This window comes from Zingiber officinale, chromosome 1B, assembly GCF_018446385.1.
Source record: "Zingiber officinale cultivar Zhangliang chromosome 1B, Zo_v1.1, whole genome shotgun sequence".
NCBI classification, from domain to species: Eukaryota; Viridiplantae; Streptophyta; class Magnoliopsida; order Zingiberales; family Zingiberaceae; genus Zingiber; species Zingiber officinale.
In genome coordinates, this window is record NC_055986.1 from 44442205 (window position 1) to 44462799 (window position 20595).

General features: G+C 35.0%; 1 protein-coding gene and 1 long non-coding RNA gene across 4 annotated transcripts in view; both read left to right on the plus strand.

Moving 5' to 3' along the window:
* The first annotated feature begins 8443 nt into the window (after positions 1-8443).
* Positions 8444-8913, plus strand: LOC122055322. Its single transcript, XR_006132865.1, has 3 exons — positions 8444-8612; positions 8685-8777; positions 8856-8913. It is a non-coding gene; the product is annotated as an uncharacterized LOC122055322 (long non-coding RNA).
* Positions 8914-17377: 8464 nt separating this feature from the next.
* Positions 17378-20595, plus strand: part of LOC122056088 (phosphoglycerate mutase-like protein 1) — a 30457-nt gene continuing 27239 nt past the window's right edge. Inside the window, exons 1-2 of one of the 3 annotated variants that reach the window (XM_042617883.1) lie at positions 17483-17622; positions 20094-20145. Coding sequence is in view for 1 of the 3 variants with exons in the window: in XM_042617875.1 (XP_042473809.1) it covers positions 17442-17622 (181 nt within the window). In the remaining 2 variants the exon portion in view is untranslated. Of the gene's footprint in view, positions 17623-20093; positions 20146-20595 lie in introns of all 3 variants that reach the window. The other 2 variants (XM_042617890.1, XM_042617875.1) reach the window with 2 other exon arrangements.

The following is a 20595-nucleotide window of genomic DNA, read 5'->3' on the forward strand; positions in this document are numbered from 1 at the left end:
AGGAGACCGACTTACTCTTTCATAAGTCTAAGACTCCCTGTATATATAGCAATTATGGAAAGCGAAAATGCAAAGGAGGATATTGTGAACTTTGAAGTCTGATTCTCGGTGTGTCAACAAGTGAAGGCAGAATATCAGAGTGGCGCAGTGAAAGCAAGATGAGTCCATAACCCACAGAAGCATCCTTTTCGGTTAAGGATTTGATCATGACACTATGATGGACTAGTATATGGGTGTGCTATTTGGTTGTTATCCTTAGATGAGGATTCCTAAGTTAGTAGTAAATTTGGGGACCAAATTTTTTATTAGTGGGAGAGAATGTAAAATACGACAATAAAATAATAAATAAATAATAAGGTTATTTGAGGAAATAATCTTATTGGAATTTTTATAAATTTTTTGGGATTTAATTGGAGCTAGTATGACGTATTTAGAGGGGATGCACTAATGAATCCGATAAAAGCCTGTTTAGAATACCCCTTAAGTAAAAGTTAATAAATTTCATTAACGCCCAATTAACCTAAGTGGTAAATAAAAACCCTAAGTTTGCTTCCTCTCATCTCCGCCGAGTTCTCCTCATTCCCGTGCCCTAAGCCCGACGCGCCACCATCCCTCTCCCTCTCGCGACCTTGCTGTTCCACCCATCGCCGCCGTGCACGATCATCAGTCGCGACCGCCCCTTCGCGTCGACCGCCTGTAGCCGCGGGTCATCGCCAGAGAAGAAGACGCCGCCGCCTCTCCTTCGCCGAACCCTTCTCCCCAGAACCACCGTCGGCCTCTCTTCTATCCCGCAAGCACAGTCGCCGATCCCTCGAGAAGAAACCGCAATACCAGCCCCAAACGCCACCTCTTCCCTCTGTCGTAGCGCCGCCCGCCCGATCCACTACCACCTCAGACCGCGACGAGAGCTGGCCAGCAGGTACATCCTGTATTGGTATGAACTCCATGAAGTAAGGGGTAGATGCTTAGATTTATGGTGATTGTCGAGTATGATTGGTTTTCTGGTTAAATGAGCTACGAATCGAAATTTCTATGTTTTTCCTTGCTCTGCCCTATGCCTCCTCTAAAGTTTCTGCAACGGATTTGGGAATTGATGACTGAATTTGGGTTATCTGGATTCATCTTGATGGATTGAACGTTGGTGGTCCTAGCGGTGATTTCTCGGGTTTCTTTGCAAGAGTCTCGGTATGTTATTTATTCTTGATTGAATTTGCGAGATTTTGGCAGATTCTCGGTGCATAGTGCTGCCTTCCTTAAAGGTTTTGATTCAAGGTACAGATTCGGGAGGTGGTAAGGTGACGTTAGTTAGGTTTTGGTTGTCTGTTGCTCTACGCTTAAGATGACCGTCGGTTTAGAGTTCGGTGTACCTTCTTGTAGTCTCTTGGTGATACCAGGGATTATGATCGTTTGGGATTTACTGCTCTTTGAGAAGTCGTGATGGTATACTCATATTGCAACTTAAGGATTTGAAGTTGATTCTGAGGATGATTCCTTCATCTATATAGTTCTCCAGATCTTTTGACATATTTAGGATTTTTGTTTGAATTTAGGATAGTTCATCTTCTCCGTGATGCTTTGGGATCTTCAAATGGAATTGGCGATTGGATTTGGGTAAATCGAGATACATAGTTGGATTAGGGTTTTTTTTCCCTAATTAAGTTGGGTTTTGGGGTTTAGCTTGTTGTTGTATATGTGATTAGCTAAACCATATATCATATTATTTGCAGGACTTTGATTCGAGACGGACGTCTCGACGTAGGATTTCTGATCACGATCTTCTTTTAAGGCGGGTACTTTTTACTTTGATTCTCTAGTTCTTTGAACTTAGTGCATGGGCTATTTTGGATAAGAACTGCTTTACCTTGACTCTACTCATAATTTTTCCTACGCTTGATACTTCCACTCAAAACCCTCGAGTTACTCGTTTTTATATCCATACAGTCTTTTCTTGCTATCAATGATATGTAGCAGATACTAGATACCATGTTTGTATGCTTTTACTATTGTTTGTTTATGTACCGTATTGAGTATGCTGGCTTCATGTAGCATACCTAATTTCTGCTTATATTTGTATGATAATTGTTGCATTGGCGCATCATGTCATGGCATGCATGTCAACGACCAATTCTCCCTTGCGGTCGAGAGAGTCGTTGACCAGGGCCGCATCCTCGGCCACTCGAGAGGGTGGTAGCTGGAGTTGATGCCGCTTGTCCTGTCGTGCCGCACTCGGCTACTCATGGGTAGTGGTAGCTGGAGTACGAGCAGCAGGGACACTGTCGCTGATGTAGCTAGTTAGCTACTATACAACTGTCCCCTCGGCCACTCGTGTGAGTGGTAGCTGGAGTGGTCTACAGTCTATCACTGACCCGGCCTCTCGACCATACAGGGGTCATGATGTAGAGGGGTGGGCGGGAGTGACCATCCATGCATACGCTGTTATTATACTTGCTTTGGCTGCTGTTTATATATGCTGTTATTGCTTACTTACTGCTATTATTCACATATGCTGATATGCTTACTTATGTTGAAATATATTCTCATTGTAGATGTTTAGTCATTGGAAATTTGTATATACCTTGCTTATTACCTCTATAGTTATGAGCAGTACTATAGCAGGTTAGTACCAGTTCTGACCCACTATACCTTGCCTAGGATATGGTTTCAGGTATGAGCATTTATTTTGATTTTATTATAGTATCTGTTATTTCCTCTTATGAGACTGTATACTCTTGGCCCACTTTCTATTTGTATATTACGTTCATGTACTATCTTATCTTTATCCGCTGAGTTCCAATACTTACCACCCCATAAAATGGTTTTCTTTCGCTAGGTAACAGGTAGATGAGTCATGGATGCTTGGAGAGATGTCGGCTGCCAGTCCTGGGTCCTACGTCACACTCGAGGATAGTTTCTTTTTGGGTTTTGTTATCGTTTGGGTGGTATGTTGATTTTGTGTATTTTTGCTTTTCAATAAGTCGATGTGAATTTTGGAGTCAAGTCTGGTGATTTCAGATATTTTTGTTAGTGTCGTTGTTGGTCTTATGTTCATATTGTTTTGTGTTTTCCGCTGCGTTTACGCTGTTGTGTGTTTACTTTCAGTCGTGTAGGCTTATTAAACTGCGTGGTTGTGTTTATTTTGTTCCAGCTGAGTGGGCTGATGATATAAACTGCGTGGTTGTGTATATATTCCAGCCGAATGTGACTGATCACTACAATAAAATCGCTCATAGACATCAGTGGAACAACAACGGTTTTAGGCTAAAACCGAAGTCTTTGAGTATTTTAGACCGGTTTTTCTAAAAACTGGTGTCTATGAGCGCAGATTTTAGCTCATAGACATCGATTTTTTAGGCGATGTCTATGAGCGCCCTTTTTTTGGTTAATAGACACCGATTTTAACATCGGTTTTTAAAATCCGATGTTAATAAACCCCTTCTTAAATATTTTAATTTTTCCCCACATGCCAAAATCTGCACACTGTGAATTCCCTCCAAACCTAAATCTTTATCCCGCCCTTCCTCCGCGCGACATCTCTCTCGCGATAACCTAAACCTCCGACCATCCGACCACCACGCGACACCACCACGACTTTCCTCCTAGCCGCTGGTCGTTCGACCATCTCTCTCAACCTCATCTCCCTCTTCCCCCCTTCCTAGATCCTCTCCCGATCAGGATCAAGACACGACGAACTTGCTTCTCCGTCCAACCACACTGCATCTCCTCCAACTCCTCCATTTGGTTGAGAAGACGAGGCATTCTTCGCATTCCAGTAGTTTTTGCTTCATCCATCTCCGGTCCAGCATTCACTGCCACCGCTCGAGCCCTTCTTCACATTCCGGTAATTTTTCCTTTATACATCATCGCTACTGAATTTCTTCCTCATCTTCGACAGTTTCTTCTTCTTGATCTCTTGTTTGCAAGTATTAATTGATTGATGCATGCAATGTGGTTGATGAATTTCCTCAAACACTACCTTGAGTTGATTTGATCATTTTTGTTTGATAGATTGAGGAGTTGTTAGTTCCTGTTGCTAAGTAGGGTTTATGTAATCCTTGAACTATCAAGTTTCTTTTATGTCTAGGCTAATTGTTTTCACTGAAATGTCATGGTTTCTGGTTTATAAATTTATTGGTATAATGATGAAGTAGTTGGTTTCTGGTATAAAATTTATTGGTATAATGATGAAGTAGTTGGTTTCTGGTATAAAATTTATTGGTATAATGATGAAGTAGTTGGTTTCTGGTTTATGAAATTTATTCGTATCCTTTCCTTGGTAAGCGTAGTTGGTTTCTTGGAGGACCTGCATAGTTAATTTATTTGTATAATGATGGATTAAGAATTTTGGCTCAGTGTTGTAATTGTCTTGATATTTTTGATTGAATCTAGATTCATTAGTACAACAAAATGGACAAGGCATGGATGGCAAAGGATAGATTATCACATGAGTTTGAACTTGGACTAGAATCTTTCTTGCAATTTGCGCTGCAACATGCTACTAATCCTACTAGTATACCTTGTCCTTGTACGAAATGTGGCAATCTATGGAACACTAATATTAACAGCATAAGGGCACATGTGTACTGTAATGGTATAGACTTAACATACAAAAAATGGATATGGCATGGGGAAGAATCTGTATTAGGAGATTTAAAGAAAGAGAATGATGCAGCTGGAGAAAGTGAAAACTATTTTGCTGATAAACCTATAGATATGGTACACGCTGCATATGAAAGTTCAGAGAATCCAGATCAATTTATAAAATTACTTGAGGATGCTGAGAAACCCCTGTATGTTGGGTGTACTAAATTTACAAAGTTATCTGCAATTGTGCAATTATATAACTTGAAAGCGAAATACAGCTGGAGTGATAATAGTTTTACTGAACTACTTGTATTGTTTGGAGAAATGCTTCCCGTTGACAATGAATTGCCTTTATCTTTATATGATGCAAAGAAAAGCTTATGTGCAATGGGGATGACTTATAAGAAAATACATGCTTGCCCTAATGATTGTGTCTTATACTGGAAGGAGTATGAGGATTTTACCGATTGTCCTACTTGTGGGGTGTCAAGGTGGAAGTTGGCCAAGAATTCTAGGATAATTGAAGGAGTCCCTGCAAAAATTTTATGGTACTTTCCTCCTATTCCTAGATTTCAAAGAATGTTTCGGAGCAAGGAAATATCTAAGGAGTTAATTTGGCATGCTAATAAAAGAGTATGTGATGCCTATATGCGACATCCAGCTGATGCACCTTGTTGGAGACTTGTGGATCATAATTGGCCAAATTTTGCTTCTGAGACAAGAAATCTACGGTTGGCCATAGTAGTTGATGGGATCAATCCTCATAGTTTGATGAGTTCTACATATAGTTGTTGGCCAGTTATAATGATCACCTATAACCTTCCTCCATGGTTGTGTATGAAGAGAAAATATATGATGCTCACGTTGTTAATTTCTGGTCCCAAACAGCCGGGAAATGACATTGATGTGTACTTGGTGCCTTTGATTGACGATTTAAAAGAATTATGGGAAGTTGGTGTTGAAGCATATGATGCACACCGAGAAGAAAGATTCTTGCTTAGAGCTGTCCTATTGTGGACAATTAATGATTTTCCGGCATATCCTGGCGGGATGCACTGTAAAAGGATATCAAGCATGCCCTATCTGTGGTGAGGAAACTTGTGCAAAAAGGTTGAAGCATAGTAAAAAAATGTCATTTATAGGTCATAGACGGTTTCTTCGTAGAGATCATCCTTATCGAAGGCAGAAGAAGGCATTTGATGGGACGCAAGACTTTACTATGGCCCCAAAACCACTAAGCGGTGATGAAGTTTTAAAAAAAGTAGAAGGAATTACATGCCGATGGGGAAAAATTAGAGCAAATTTTCAATCAAAGGAAAATGATGGTAAGTCCTGCTGGAAAAAAAATCAATATTCTTTGAACTTGAGTATTGGAAAGATCTGCATGTTCGACATATTCTTGATGTGATGCACATAGAGAAAAACGTTTGCGAAAGTTTGATTGGTACATTACTTGATATGCCAGGAAAGACAAAAGATGGAATTGCAGCAAGAAACGACCTAGTGGATATGAAAATTAGGGGAGAATTAGCACCACAAAAAGGGGAGAAAAGGACATTTTTGCCCCCAGCATGTTATACATTAAGCAAGGATGAGAAAAGAAGACTTTGTAATTCATTGTTCGGAATTAAGGTTCCCACGGGTTACTCCTCCAACATCAAAAACCTTGTCTCAATGAAGGACCTAAAACTGGTTGGTCTTAAATCACATGACTGCCACACCTTAATGCAACATTTGCTTCCAATTGCCATCCGTGGTGTTCTACCCAAGCATGTCAGAAATGCTATCACAAGGTTTTGTTTCTTATTCAATGTGTTATGTAACAAAGTAATAGATGCCTCAAAGTTGGATAATGTACAAATAGAAATTGTGACGACGTTGTGTCTGTTTGAAAAGTATTTTCCACCTTCATTTTTTGATATAATGGTTCACTTAACAGTTCATCTCGTGCGTGAGGTCAAGTTGTGTGGACCAGTTTGGTATAGATGGATGTTTCCATTTGAAAGATATATGAAAACATTGAAAGGTTATGTGCGGAATAGAAATCGACCAGAAGGATGCATGGCTGAATGTTATATTGCTGAAGAAGCTGTAGAGTTTTGCTCAGAATTTCTATCTAATATGAACACGATAGGGATTCCATCAAAGCATCGTGAAACAATACTCACTAAGTCCTTGTCAGGTGCCAAGGTGCACTTATGTTGTCACGATGAGTGGGAACAAGCACATCGGTATGTATTGGAAAATGAAGCTGAGGTTGATCCTTACATTGTGTAAGCCCTCTAATTCAGTAATAATCTCCTGAAATTGTTTAAAAAAATATATGATTAATCTCTTCAAAATTTTTTGATTAGGGAACATATGACACACTTGAAGCAAAAATTCCTATTAAAGGTGCAAAGTGGTTACAAGATAAACACCACAGAAGTTTTATTTCTTGGTTCCATGAACATGTAAGTACCATAAATATTAGCATGTTTATTATTGAACACAAGAACTTTAAGACTTTTAATAATTAAACCCCCTTATGATGAATTGTAGGTTACAAATACAACATCATCTTCCTCCAATCAATTATCAAAAAGAGTGAAGCTGTTGGCAAATGGACCTAGCAAGCAAGTGCTAAAATACTCTAGTTATATGATCGATGGGGTCACTTATTACACGAAAGAACGTGATAATGTTACAGTTGTTCAAAACTCGAGTGTAAGCTTGCTGGCACAAACAATGCAAGTTGCAAGTTCAAAGGATAAGAATCCAATTATAACAGACATGATGTATTATGGTGTGATACAAGAAATATGGGAGCTCAATTACCATGATTTTCGAGTTCCAATGTTTAAGTGTGATTGGGTAGAGAATAACACTGGTATTAGAGTAGATGATAATGGTTTCACCTTGGTAAATCTTAAGAGAATGGGATTCAAATCCGAACCATTTATCTTGGGCACTCAAGCAAAGCAAGTATTTTATGTAGAAGACCCTCAAGATCCCACATGGTCTATTGTACTTTCAACTACAAATAGAGAGTATTTTGAATACATCACTGATGATAAGTTGGGAGATCCTTCAATCCACTACCAATGCTTCACAAAAGGGATGCCATCAATGGATATTGACGAAACTGATGACAATGAACCATCCTGTATTCGTGGAGATTGTGATGGGATTTGGGTTGACAATGAGAATTTTTAGTTTGGTAACTTTATGTATGGTTTATATATGTGACTATTTACTTTATTTTGGTAACTTTGGTTCATTGTTTGGTAGTAGTTTTTTTTTTTTTAAATATACGAATGTTTACTTTGTTGTGATTTTGAATGATATGCTCTACTCTATTTCAAATTCTCACTGTTATGATTAGGTTTTCGACACAATGAACACTAGAAAAAAGGCCCATTTAGCACGTGAAGATGATAAATATTCACACACAAATGCAAAAGACAAAGAACAGGATGAAAAAGAGGGTGCTGAGGATAGCCAGGACATAGGATCAGCCGGGACGGCCCAAACAACAAGATCAAAAAGAGGTCGTACACAAATGAATAAACTTGTTGTTCAAAGGATTCACGGAGTCAAACAAAGTGTCAAATTTAATGAGTATGGACAGCCAGTTGGCGAAAAGGCTTCTGAATTGCAAAGTTTTATTGGTGTGCTTGCTCGAGAAAAAGTTAATATTAATTACAACTCTTGGAAGCAAGTGCCGATTGAAGTTAAGAAGATGATATGGGAATCCGTCAATGTAAGTAACATGAAACTTTCTTATGTGATGCATTTTTTTCTATTCTGTTATTTATATACTTAAGATATTTGTTTGTGTAGTTGACATACGATTGGACCCAAAATGGAGGAATGGGTGTTTGATCTCTGCAAACACCAAGTGGCGTCAGTATAAAACTCACCTCACCAGGAAATTCATCCATCCAAATAGAAATAATCCGAAGCTTCTCAATAAGGTACCTCAAGGACATTGCATTTCACGTGAAGATTGGAGTAGTTTTGTGATTAATCGGATGTCTGAAGACTTTATAGTAAGTTGTTTAAGGTGGTCTTTTTAAATTCTAGTTGATATATGTGGTTATAATTCATCTATCACTATGTAGAGGAAAAGTGAACTACAAAGTCAGAGAAGCAAGGAAAACTTATACCCTCATCGTCTTTCTCGAAAAGGATATGCGGGTTTGTCTGAAGAAATAGTAAGTATTTAGTTAACATTAATAAATTCCTACTTATGGTTGTTGAGTACGTTGACTTCATGTAGTTTTTGGTATCAGTCTAGTGTTTTATGTGATGACGAAGAGATAAACAGAGCCATCCTCTGGAAGAAAGGGCGGCTCAACAAAGCTGGGGAATATGTTGGCGATGAGTTGAAGCAAACAGTGAAGAAGATTGTAAGCAAAAGTATACATAAATAGCTTATTTTGTACATATATGATATATGTATATATTTAAAGTTATTGTATTTGGATGCATGACAGGATGATTATATTATCCAAAAGAAGGATGGTAAGATGCCCTTTACCAAACCATTTGAGGATATTCTCACGAAGGCCTTGAATTCTAACGAACATGGTGGACGTGTGAGAGGCATAGGAGCAAATGTCACTCCATCATCCTTCTTCAAGCTTGCTAGAGGGAAGGTGCAAATTGATAAGGCTGCCTATGAAAGCCAACAGAAAGAGTTTAAGGAGGCAAAAGCTATGCTTTCTTATCAAGGTGACAGACTAGAAAAATTGGAAGCAATGGTGTTGAAACTTTCTGGTCGAGAATTTGACAGTGAGGAGAAGGGTAGCTGCTCAGTTAAACCACAATGCCTGATCGATATAAAACCTGAAGTTGAACGTCATACGCGCCTCTCAAATGAAGGCCTAGAAGAACATGATGATGATGATGTGAAAGTTATTGAGAAGGATTCGGCTTTACAGGTTAAATTTATATTTCACGTTGATATTATTATCCCATCGTTAGTATCTAATGAATTTGGCAGTGATGTTGAAGATTCATAAATTGTTTGTCTTATAGGGAAAAGCAGTGATGTTGTTATTGCAGCCTAACGACAAGACTGTTGCATATGGGACAATTGTCTCTGTTAATGGACCTGACAAGTTTATTGATGATGTTCCATTACCTGTGAATTGCATGAGGATTGCCATTGATAAAGCAATTGATCAATCAGCACCACTGCCTGTTGCAATCCCGTCCAAATGTCAGAGTATTGGGGATGTTGTAGGTGGCCATGTGGCTTGGCCTGTGCACTTAATCAGCATGCGGGATGAGGTAAATGTGATAAAGTGTTGTGTAAATTTTGTGTACATTTAAAGTATGTCGCATATCTAATATATATATGGTTGCATCTACATATGTAGAAGACCAGGAAGAAACAAGTTGACAACAGACAAGAGAAGTCTAAGTTACAATCGTCCAATGTGCCAAGACCCTTACACATCTTATATAGTTATTTTCAACGTCTTGATGAAACAGAGAATGTGATTTTGGAATTAGTTCCTGATGTATTTGGCATGGAACGCACAGTCCATGTTAATTGCGATGACATATTTCCCTTTTGTGAATTGAAGCCAATCACAGACACTTGCATAGTTGTGTATATGTGGTAAGCTTTCAATTGAATTGGACTTTATTTATGTGTTTCATTAATTTATATTTCATCATTTTTTGGGGATATTTTCTGTCTCACTAGTCTCCTCTCTTGTAATCCTAGTCGTCTTTATGTTTGACATTTTGATGAATCATGGCTTGTCTACTATATCTCATTACACAGCTTCACCAAATGCTGCCTCCCTATGTTTCACATTTTGTACAACTTCCTAGGAAATTATATCTCTAATTTACAGATTTGTGAACTCAATAGTTTCAGAAAGCATATGTTAGTACCAAAACATATGTCAGTTCCCGAAAGGCATGAAGCATTTTAAAGCATAAATATGAATTATTGCCATGTCTACTTGATAGCAAGATTATCTAATCACATGGATGTTAGTACCAAAACCTGTGCCATTCTTGAGCTCAGATCCACTCTTTGTAGGCATCTATATAGAAAGATGCAGGAAAAGATGTTGCTGCAAGATTTCAGATTGGTGGATCCAGTGCCTGTGGAATATGTACCATCAAGAAATCAGAATAGAGATTTCATCCAGGAACAGTTGAATAAAAGGGCTTATTACTTGAGCAGTAGGCTAATTGGTACCTCATCTGGTCAATTGGTTGTTGTGCTATGCAACGTTGGGTGAGTAAGAATAACATTATATATCACTCTCACTTGCATATTTTGAGAACTTGCAAGATGCATATATACACTAATTATATTTCTTTGTGTAGTTTTCACTGGATTTTGACTATCATCAATGTTGAGAAGGAGATTATTTTTTTGTTGGATCCTCTTAGTCACAGCATTCGTGATCAAGATTGGAAATATGTTGTCAACATGTAAGTTTTTTGGCTTCTTTTCTTACCTTTGTTGAAACATGTAAGTATTTTGATGTGGCAATACAATTCCCATGGGTTATATGCATGTAGGGCCTTGAAAATGTATAATGCGGAGGCTGGAAGGAAAGGGAAAAAACAACCAACATGGGTAGCTGTCAAGGTATGTCCTTTTGATTAGCAACTGTTTCACTATCCTTGAAGGAGTTATTCCAATATTTCTTTTCTAACATAGGCTCCTCAACAACCGGATGCGGAGCAATGTGGTTTCTATATCATGCGATATATGAAAGATTTAATTAAAAATTTTGGAGTTGACCACAAGGATTCACTTCCAGCAATGGTAATAATACAATATTTACCCCTGGTGATTTTGATAATTTTGATTTAGTTCCCCTGGTGCTTGCTATGATTTTTTGATACAAACCGGATGCTATGCTTTTGTTACAATGATTTTTTTATACAAACCGAATGCTATGCTTTTGTTACAAACCATATACTAGTTGGAGACTAAATGATTGCCTAAGAAGAAAGGAATTAGAGATTAGGTTCATTTTGTGACTCTAAACTAAGTTTTTTTTTATTGTTTAAGTGTATTTTCTGAATTTTGAGAACCAATTTTTTTTTGTACATCTACCATCAAGTATGACCCTACTTTATTAGATGCTATCATGTTTCTTTATTAGAGAAAGTTTTTTTTGTAAGTGTGATATGTTAGGATCTTTATGTTCTTGAATTTGGGATATGTTCTTTATGTTCCAGTTGATCTAGTTTGTTATCTTTCACCCAACTGTCAAATTCAAGAAATATGATCACTGAAAAAGAAAAAGAGGAGGATTAAACTATCTAGTCATGTAGGTAATAGAACAGTGGAAATACTTGTCAAGTATTTGGAGTTCTTCCTGATATATACGCTGAGAAGTTTCAAAGGAAACCAATGCCAATTCCACTAGATCCCTATCCTTTATGCTATAACGCCTATTTACAGGTTCAAAAAAATCAGGAGCATAATATGCAGAAAGTTGAAGATATCATTGTTGCCACACATTATATTGGAATCTTACTCGTATGAAGTTTTGAGAACTTGCAAGTTGCCAAGAGTGAAGTTCTCAATGGTATGTTTATGCTCTAAACGTTCCAGATTGGACCAAATCGAAAAATTTAGAGCATAATCCACCTGAACAAAACTCCAAATTTATGAATGTTCAAACATGATTTTTCTTTGCAAGTAATATCCATTTACCTCTTGTAAACACATCTGGTACTGTTCGTGATTTCGGTTGGTGGTTAATGCTTCTTTCAAAAACATTCTTGACCAGGAGGCTAATTTGTCTAAACCTTGCTCGTAGGGAAGTATTTTGATTTGTGATGCCTTGTACAATTCTAATACAGTGTTCACATCCTTCAGATATCCTTGCAATGTATTGTTAAAATAGTGCTCAGACTTGATTCATGATTTGCTGCAGTTCCACTTAATTAACACTTTCACTGCATATCAACCCACCTTGTGTTTGCCTGCTTCATTGATTGTGTGGTGATGGTGAATTTTATAGCTTTTGCTCCTTATTGTATTATGTCTATTAGCCATGTGTATACAAAGGGCACAGTTGCATTCTTGCTTATGAGATTTGGAAGATGGCATCAGAGGTAGTACAATAAATAGTATATCTCTTCATTTACTTGTTAACTATGAACATTTTCTTTGTTCTTCTATGCTTCCTTCACTGTTATATTCGTTATCTTCCATAGCAGCCTTTAAAAACTCAGTATTCTATTTTATTTGATACATGCACACATTTGTTTTAGTTATTTGACATATGATGAATTTATGTGTTTTTACAGTTTACAAATCTCAAGTACTCCAGAGTTGAAATTGATGAAGTGCGGTTCGAGTGGGCTGAATGCATGCTAGATTACATTTGAGACAGTTGTACCTTAATGTGTTAACAGAATGTTATACTTTGATTTTGATATCTATTAGCTAGCTGTTGAAACATGTAAAAAGAATGTTTGGGTATTTTATGGATATTGTTGTAAGAAGATTATTTATATAATTTGTGAATATTTGTGTATTTTATGGATATTATTGAATGAAGAATATTTGTACAATTTGTGAATATTTGTGTATTTTTTTTTGTTATTGTCGGTTTTAAAATCAAATCTGTGCTGTTAGAAAAAATACATATTACATCGGTTTTCCACCAATGTAAAACCGGTGTTATAAAGTAATATTACATCGGTCATTTACCGCTGCCAAAACTGGTGTTATTAACATACTATATTACATCGGTTTTACACCGTGTATGAAACGGTGTCGTTAAGTGATACTACACCGATTAATAACCGATTCGAAAACCGGTGTCGTTAAGTGATACTACACCGGTTTTAACCCGATGTCTAAAATGGCAGACTTTTAACATCGGCTTCATAGACATCGGTCGAAAATCAAATAGACACCGGTGGAAAACCGATGTCTATGAAAGATTTTGTTGTAGTGGATGTATATTTTGTATGCAGAAATGCTTCAGATTGTCACCCGTACAGGGGAGATGCTGCCGAAATTTCTTTGGACATGGACTACCTGGGGCGTGACACGTCTTCTATCGTTTTTTTATTTCTCCATCATTTACTAGTACACTATTACATTCATTTTTAATACATTTTATTTGGATAAGATTTTTCTTTCTCTCACTTTAGCTATTCAATAAATATCGCTTTCCCCTTTTTTATATTTAATTTTTGATATAATTATTCAAAAATTTTATTCTTGGCATCATTCACTGCTTTCTTAGCCTCTTTCTTAGTTATTGTATATTTTTTAAAATTTTCCTCATTTTTATAAATATATAATTACTTATAAGCTGTTCGTTTTTTCCTTCACTTTCTCTTATATTTTTTCATTCCACTATCAAGATTTCTTGTTTAGTGGTGCATGTCTTTTAACTCAGTGAGTACACTCTTAGTTAGTATTTTCAACATTGATATCATCTTATCTCATACCATATAAGAGTCACTATATTTTCACCTAATACTTGTACTCTTACATTTTCCTTAAATATATTTTGCTTCTCACCCTTTAACTTCTAACACTTAATTCTAGGAGTTGTATATATTTTCTTTCTATTGATATTATGCTTGAGGCGTATATTCAATACTATTAACTTATGTTCGGTAGTTAAGCTTTCTGTAGGGATGACCTTATAATCTTTATAAATCTTTTTATCTTTCTTCCTAATCATAAGAAAGTCAATTTACGATTTATTATTCTTACTTTTAAAGGTGATTAAGTGATCTTCTCTTTTTTTTTTAAAAAAAAATCTATTACCTAATATAAGGTCAAATGTTATCGCAAAATCCAATATATTTTCTTCTTATTAATTTCTCGTTCCAAACCCATAACCTCCATGAACCCTCTCATACTCCTCATTTTTCATTCCGACATACTCATTTAAATCATCTCCTATTAAAATTCGTGTCAAAATTTTGATTAGTAGCTTTATGTAATTTTATTTGCAGTGCATATACGCTAATTATGTTCATAATTTCTTTCATCATTATTATCTTAAGGACTATAATTCAATCACTTTTTCTAAGTACACCTACAACTTATTCTTTAATGAACTATCTACAACAATACCCACTCCATTTCTTGTCTTATTTTTTCTTGTATACTATAACTTAAAATTGGAGTTCTTTATTATCTTTATCTTCTCGTTTGCCCATTTTGTCTCTTTTATAAAATATTAATTTTTCTTTTAATTATCGTATCTACTATCTCCATCTCCATTGATTTATCAGTGAAAACTCTTAACATCGGATCTTATAACGCGTTCTTTCCGAAGAATAATCTAGTATTAACATAATAATTTAATAGATTAATTCATTAAACATTTAGTGTAACATAATTCTTGTCTAGATCTGAGATCGACCTGATTCATTTTGGACGGAGTTTTTGAGATTCATCAGGAATAATTTTTGAAAATGTTCACGTCCTGGTATTTTATTTATTTATTCAGTCTAGTGGTAATTTTATAAGACGATCACCTGGTCAATTGGTAGGTGAATGCCATTGCTCGATATGCCACATTTCGAACACACGCAAAGCTCGTCTCCGGATACGCGCGATAATATAACGTATTGGCTGCTCAATTATCTCAGGCTTAAATCTTTGGTATAATATTATCAATTTAAATTTAGTTCAGTGAAAATATAATACATTTAAATCCTTTATTATAGCATTTTATTTTTTTAATCAAATTCAAATGTCATCCACGGACTGTAGTGCATGATTTTTTTTTTAACTCTGGTTATGTCAATATAAATTATAATAGTAATTATAAAAAAAATTTAAATTAAAAAAAATTAAAGTTCATTATATATATATATATATATATATATATATATATATATATATATATATATATATATATGAAAAATACTACGTACCTTACGTTGTACATCCAGTGCATACGTATAAAAAATTTTTGATTTAAATTTATTTTTATACACGATATTATAATCTAACCCTTAACTCTAAATGACATATCTGTAGATAATTAAAAAAGAAAAAAAAAGAAAAGAGTTGAAATGCACCGTCCGTGACTATACGTTGTCCTATGTTATTTACTTTGGAGCAGAAAATAAAATTTAAAAAAAATTTATGTAATAAAAAATTTTTCGCCGTTTACTTCATTGAAATTTTTAGATAAAAAAAAAAAATATAATTTCATGGATGATTTTGAAATCAAAATTGATCATCTCAAAATAGGACGGAAAACAACGGATGAAAAAAAAATGACACATATACTCATTTTCATTCATAAAATTATACCATATAATCAAAAATAATGACGGATATATCATTTTTAACTTACAAAATTATATCATGTACCAAAAAAATGATACATGTATCATTTTTTGTTTAAAAAATTACGTCGTATGTATCCATCTTCCTCAATGAAGATAAACAAGAATATAAAGGAAAGAATTTCTTTACCCTTTTCTTTTTTTTTGTTTTGAAAATAATTTTTTACTATATATATATTTTTTTCTTTATCCATGCTTGAGAGTAAACATAGCATAAATCTTTTGATTTTCCATGGCATTTGTGGAAGAGGAAAGTGTCCATGCCATTAGAAGCCTTGCATTGCAAGCAGCTCCGGTCCTTTTATAGAGGAGGCCCAGGGCAAAAAAAAAGGGTCCAAAATAAATTTGGGCCTCAACTATCCAAGACCTTAATTATATACCTAAAAAAATAAAAGTTGGGCCCAACTAACATCAACTAAATTAATCAACTACGTTTATCTTTAGTTTTCCACTAATTGGGGCCCAACTATCCAAGACCCCAATTACATACCTATGATACATAATACTAAAAAAAAAAAAATTGGGCCCTCTCAAATTATGGGCCCAGGGCCATCGCCCAGTGCCGCCCTCCTCCAGGGCCGGCCCTGATTGCAAGAGTTTGAGGCTGGATGATTAGGATGTCCAATTCTGGCCATCGACTTGCGATTCTTTGATTATTGTTATGTATCGGCACAATTTACATAGTGATTTAATATGCATATTTGAGTCGTGTAAGATTGAAAAAATAGAGATAAAGACAATTTAATTAGGTCAAAGTTAATGGATACCCAATAATTTAAAGTCCGTGGATGATATAGAATATCCAAGGGATCTCTCAAATAGACAGATGCATCGAGAATTATTGATTTTTTTTTTATATTTTTAATACTCGAATGACTTCAACACTGTTATAGCAGTTATCTTTATTAGTCAATTATAATCAAATTAACTTTAATTAAATTACTTTAATTTATCAAAATTGCTATCTATAAATTTTTATATTAAAATATTTTTTTAAGTTAAAATTATTTAAATGGATCAGAATTACTTTAACTTAATTAAAATTTTTTAATGTTATTTTAGTTGTAGTAGTTATAATTTTAATTTTGAATATTTTAATTACGTTGATAAAAATATTTTAGTATAATAATATTTTATATTTTTATTTAAAATTAGAGTATTTTTTTTATTTTGTAGCAACTATGCCTAATAATATTGGAATAAAAATATTCTCTAAATAAAATATACCATGATGCCTAATAATATTGAAATAATTTTTTTAAAAAATAAAATATAGGATTAGGATGTGGACTATTTTGATTTTTTAAAAAAAGATATTTTTAACGATACCAATAAAAGATGTTTTTTTAATTTTTATCTAAAATAATTTAAAAATTTTTAGTTTTGAAGTATTTTTTTACTAAAAAGTTTTTCTTATTTTTCGGAGGATTAAATTAAAGTTCAACTCGAATTCCGTGACCAGCTGCCGTTTTTGAATTAAGGTCCTCAAAAATCTGAAATTAGGCTCGATTTCCCAGATCGACCCATCGGCGTCGACAGAAATAAAATTCAATATGACGAACGATTCCTTATTCGCCTTCGTCTCCTCCTCTTCCTCCGCCGTCTACCCATTCTTCACTACCCAAACCTCACGCTACCACCATCGTCTCCGTTTCCTGCCTCCTCCTCCCTCATTCTCTCCTCCTGCTCGACGCCGGATCTCGTCCCCTGTCCGTTGCACCTCCGGCCTTTCAGGTAGTGTCATACGAGTAACGTTTATGGATCTGATGTTATTTCTTGAATCTATTGCCCCTTTGATCCGTTCATTTTCATTATGAAACTGGCCCGATTTCGGTTCCTTAGTTTGTTTCCCTTGCGGCGTGGACATGATTGATGTGATCACTTGGCAAGGAAAGTTTTGTTGACGCTATTTTTTCGATATGTAAGGTGTTTTCCATGGATATTGAGATAATGAGGACAATTCCGATCCGTTTGTCAGGACTGTCCTGCGCAGTTTGTCTCTTCTTAGCCTTATTTTAAGAGTAAGAAGCATGAGACTTTTCAGGCTTGAAAGGATCATTGCTAACTTTTTCTTCCTCTTCCCTTTTCTAAAAAATCCCAGATTAATTTAAGTTGTTTATGAATGGATGATATTAGAGCATCCACAATAACACTAAATATTTCTCCCAAATATTTGTGGTCCCCGTGTCCACATCATCAGTCAAATATCTTACTCCTCAAATATCCCAAATCTCACAATCAAATATTTATGGGTTCCACTTACCAAATATCTTACTCTCAAATATCTCAAATTATATAATAAAATATCTCATCAAGTATTGCATGCCACCTAAACTAAAAATAAAGTAATCATTGCCCCTTGTGGGGCCCACTTGCATGCCACCTAAAATGAAATCACCGGACATAAAATTATGCCCGGTGATTTCTATTCACCTCTCAAATATCCCCCATTGGAGAAATATCTTCTCCAAATATCTCCTATTGGAGATGCCCTTAAAAGCAATGATGCTGCAGCGGAGATAGTGGGAAGTGACTGGACTTGTGCCTAATAGTAGAAGACAAGCAGGATTGAATGTCGTTGACCAGCCATAAAAACCTTCAGCATACTTACGTTTAGGAAAACTTCTCCACAGCTAAGGCGCCTTTTATCGTCCATGCACTTCGTAATTAACACTTTAAGACTTGTGGGCTTAGTTGGGAGCCTTGTTTGTCATGCACAAATTTGAAAATGTGGCCACTTTTTGCAAATGGAAAGAAACCTAATATCAATATATTCTCTACATGAGACTTCCTTGTTAGTATGACCATCTACAATGGCAAAGCCAGGATCTTCAATTGCCCTGGGCTAAATTACGAAAATAATAATACATACATATAATGAACATTTAACAAACATATAACATTTATATACCAATATCCTTTTACATAGTTCAAATTTCATACAAAATACTTCAATATCTACTTAAGTTGTGCTCGACAAGATTTTAGAGTATAAAACTTGTTTATTACTGATTCCAAGCTATATTCTCATAAAATTGTCGTTTTATGTAGAGAATCATGCAATTGGAAAGTAAATCATCATCCATCTTGTTGCGACGTGTCATTTTGAGAAATTTCATGGCTGAAAAGACTCTCTGCCATTGTAGTTGATATAGGAAGAGTCAATACAAGACTAATCAATCTCTGAATTATAACATAACTCTCAACCTTTTTAGTCATAATCGTTTCTCTATAGAATGTAGAAAGAGTAGAAATTTGTTGAAACTCAAGATCACAAACTATGTCAAGTTGATAGTGTTCCAATTCAGCTTTTAAAGTGTGAATTTCTTGTTGCGTGAAATCAACAGGATAAAATTATGATGCAAGCTTGCAAATGTCGCCCACATTAAATTTTTTAAATGAATCAGTAATCCAAAGCTGAACAAAGAGTAAGAAGTTCCATTGTTGACTCATTGAATCTACAATTTAATTCCATCACTTGAAAATCTATTGTAGCATTAAAATATCATAGTAATAATGATGCTCAACTGTGACATGATCCCGTTGTTGACAATAACGACTAACTTTATAACCACAACTCATATTTGCAATTTCATCAAAATGTGCTTGAAATTTCAACAATTCAATAAAATTTCCACGATTTAAGGAACTTTTCATCATGGCTTCTAAAAGGACATCCATGAGTTGCAAGTCATAATAAAACTTCAATTCTTGTCTTTAAACGCAACTTATTCTTTACAATTTCATTCGTAGATTGAGCATTCATCACTTTGTCAATATTTTGCTTTGGTTTCATCAGATCTTGAACACATTTCACACATCTATTATGTGATGAAGACAATGAACCAACATGAATAAGACATGCACATTTTTTTCCATCTTTAACTCTCTTCCAACTATTAAACCCTTCAGAAACAAGTGCAGAACGAGCCAATGGATTACTTGTATTCTCAAAACGAAAGTATGTAAAACAATATGCTTTGTCTTTTGAAGGTGAATATTCTAGCTAAGGAAATTGTTTAAACCAAGGATATTGAAATTGACGGTTTTGCTTTCCAATTTTTGGGTTGATAAGGCCTTGCTTTGATATATGCTCTTCTAATTTCATCACGCTTATTAATAGGATATTCACAAATCAGTTTTCGTAATCCTAGATCTTGTTCAATAAAAGAAATATCAAGTTCTTCCTTGTTTTATTGGCCTAGATACAGAAGGAGGTTGTAAATCAGAAGTAGAGGTCCAACAGCTGGTCTAGAGGTATATCACATTGCGATTGATTATCATATTCAGATTGATCATCTCTCTTCCTAAAAAAATGACAGTTATGTTTTTGACTTTTTATTTGAAAGTTGTTGGTGTTCCATTTATAACTTAAGGACAAAATAATTAATTATAACATAAGAACAAAAAACAACTACCAATCAATTATAACAAACTCAATCATATTATTCATTTTATAACAAACTCAAACACAATAATAAATCAATTTATAATATCATAACATTCTCAAATATTAGAGTCATAATTTTCAGATAATTTAAAAAATTCAAATAAATTCACAACTAAAAATCCAAAATTAGTTGTAATATGCCACTAAACTTGAAATGCTTCAAATAAAAAAAGGACTTAAAAAGGGAACAAATATGCAAATTAAAAATGTAAATGCAGTCGACAATGCCAATTTGTCTGCCTACACCTACCTATTTA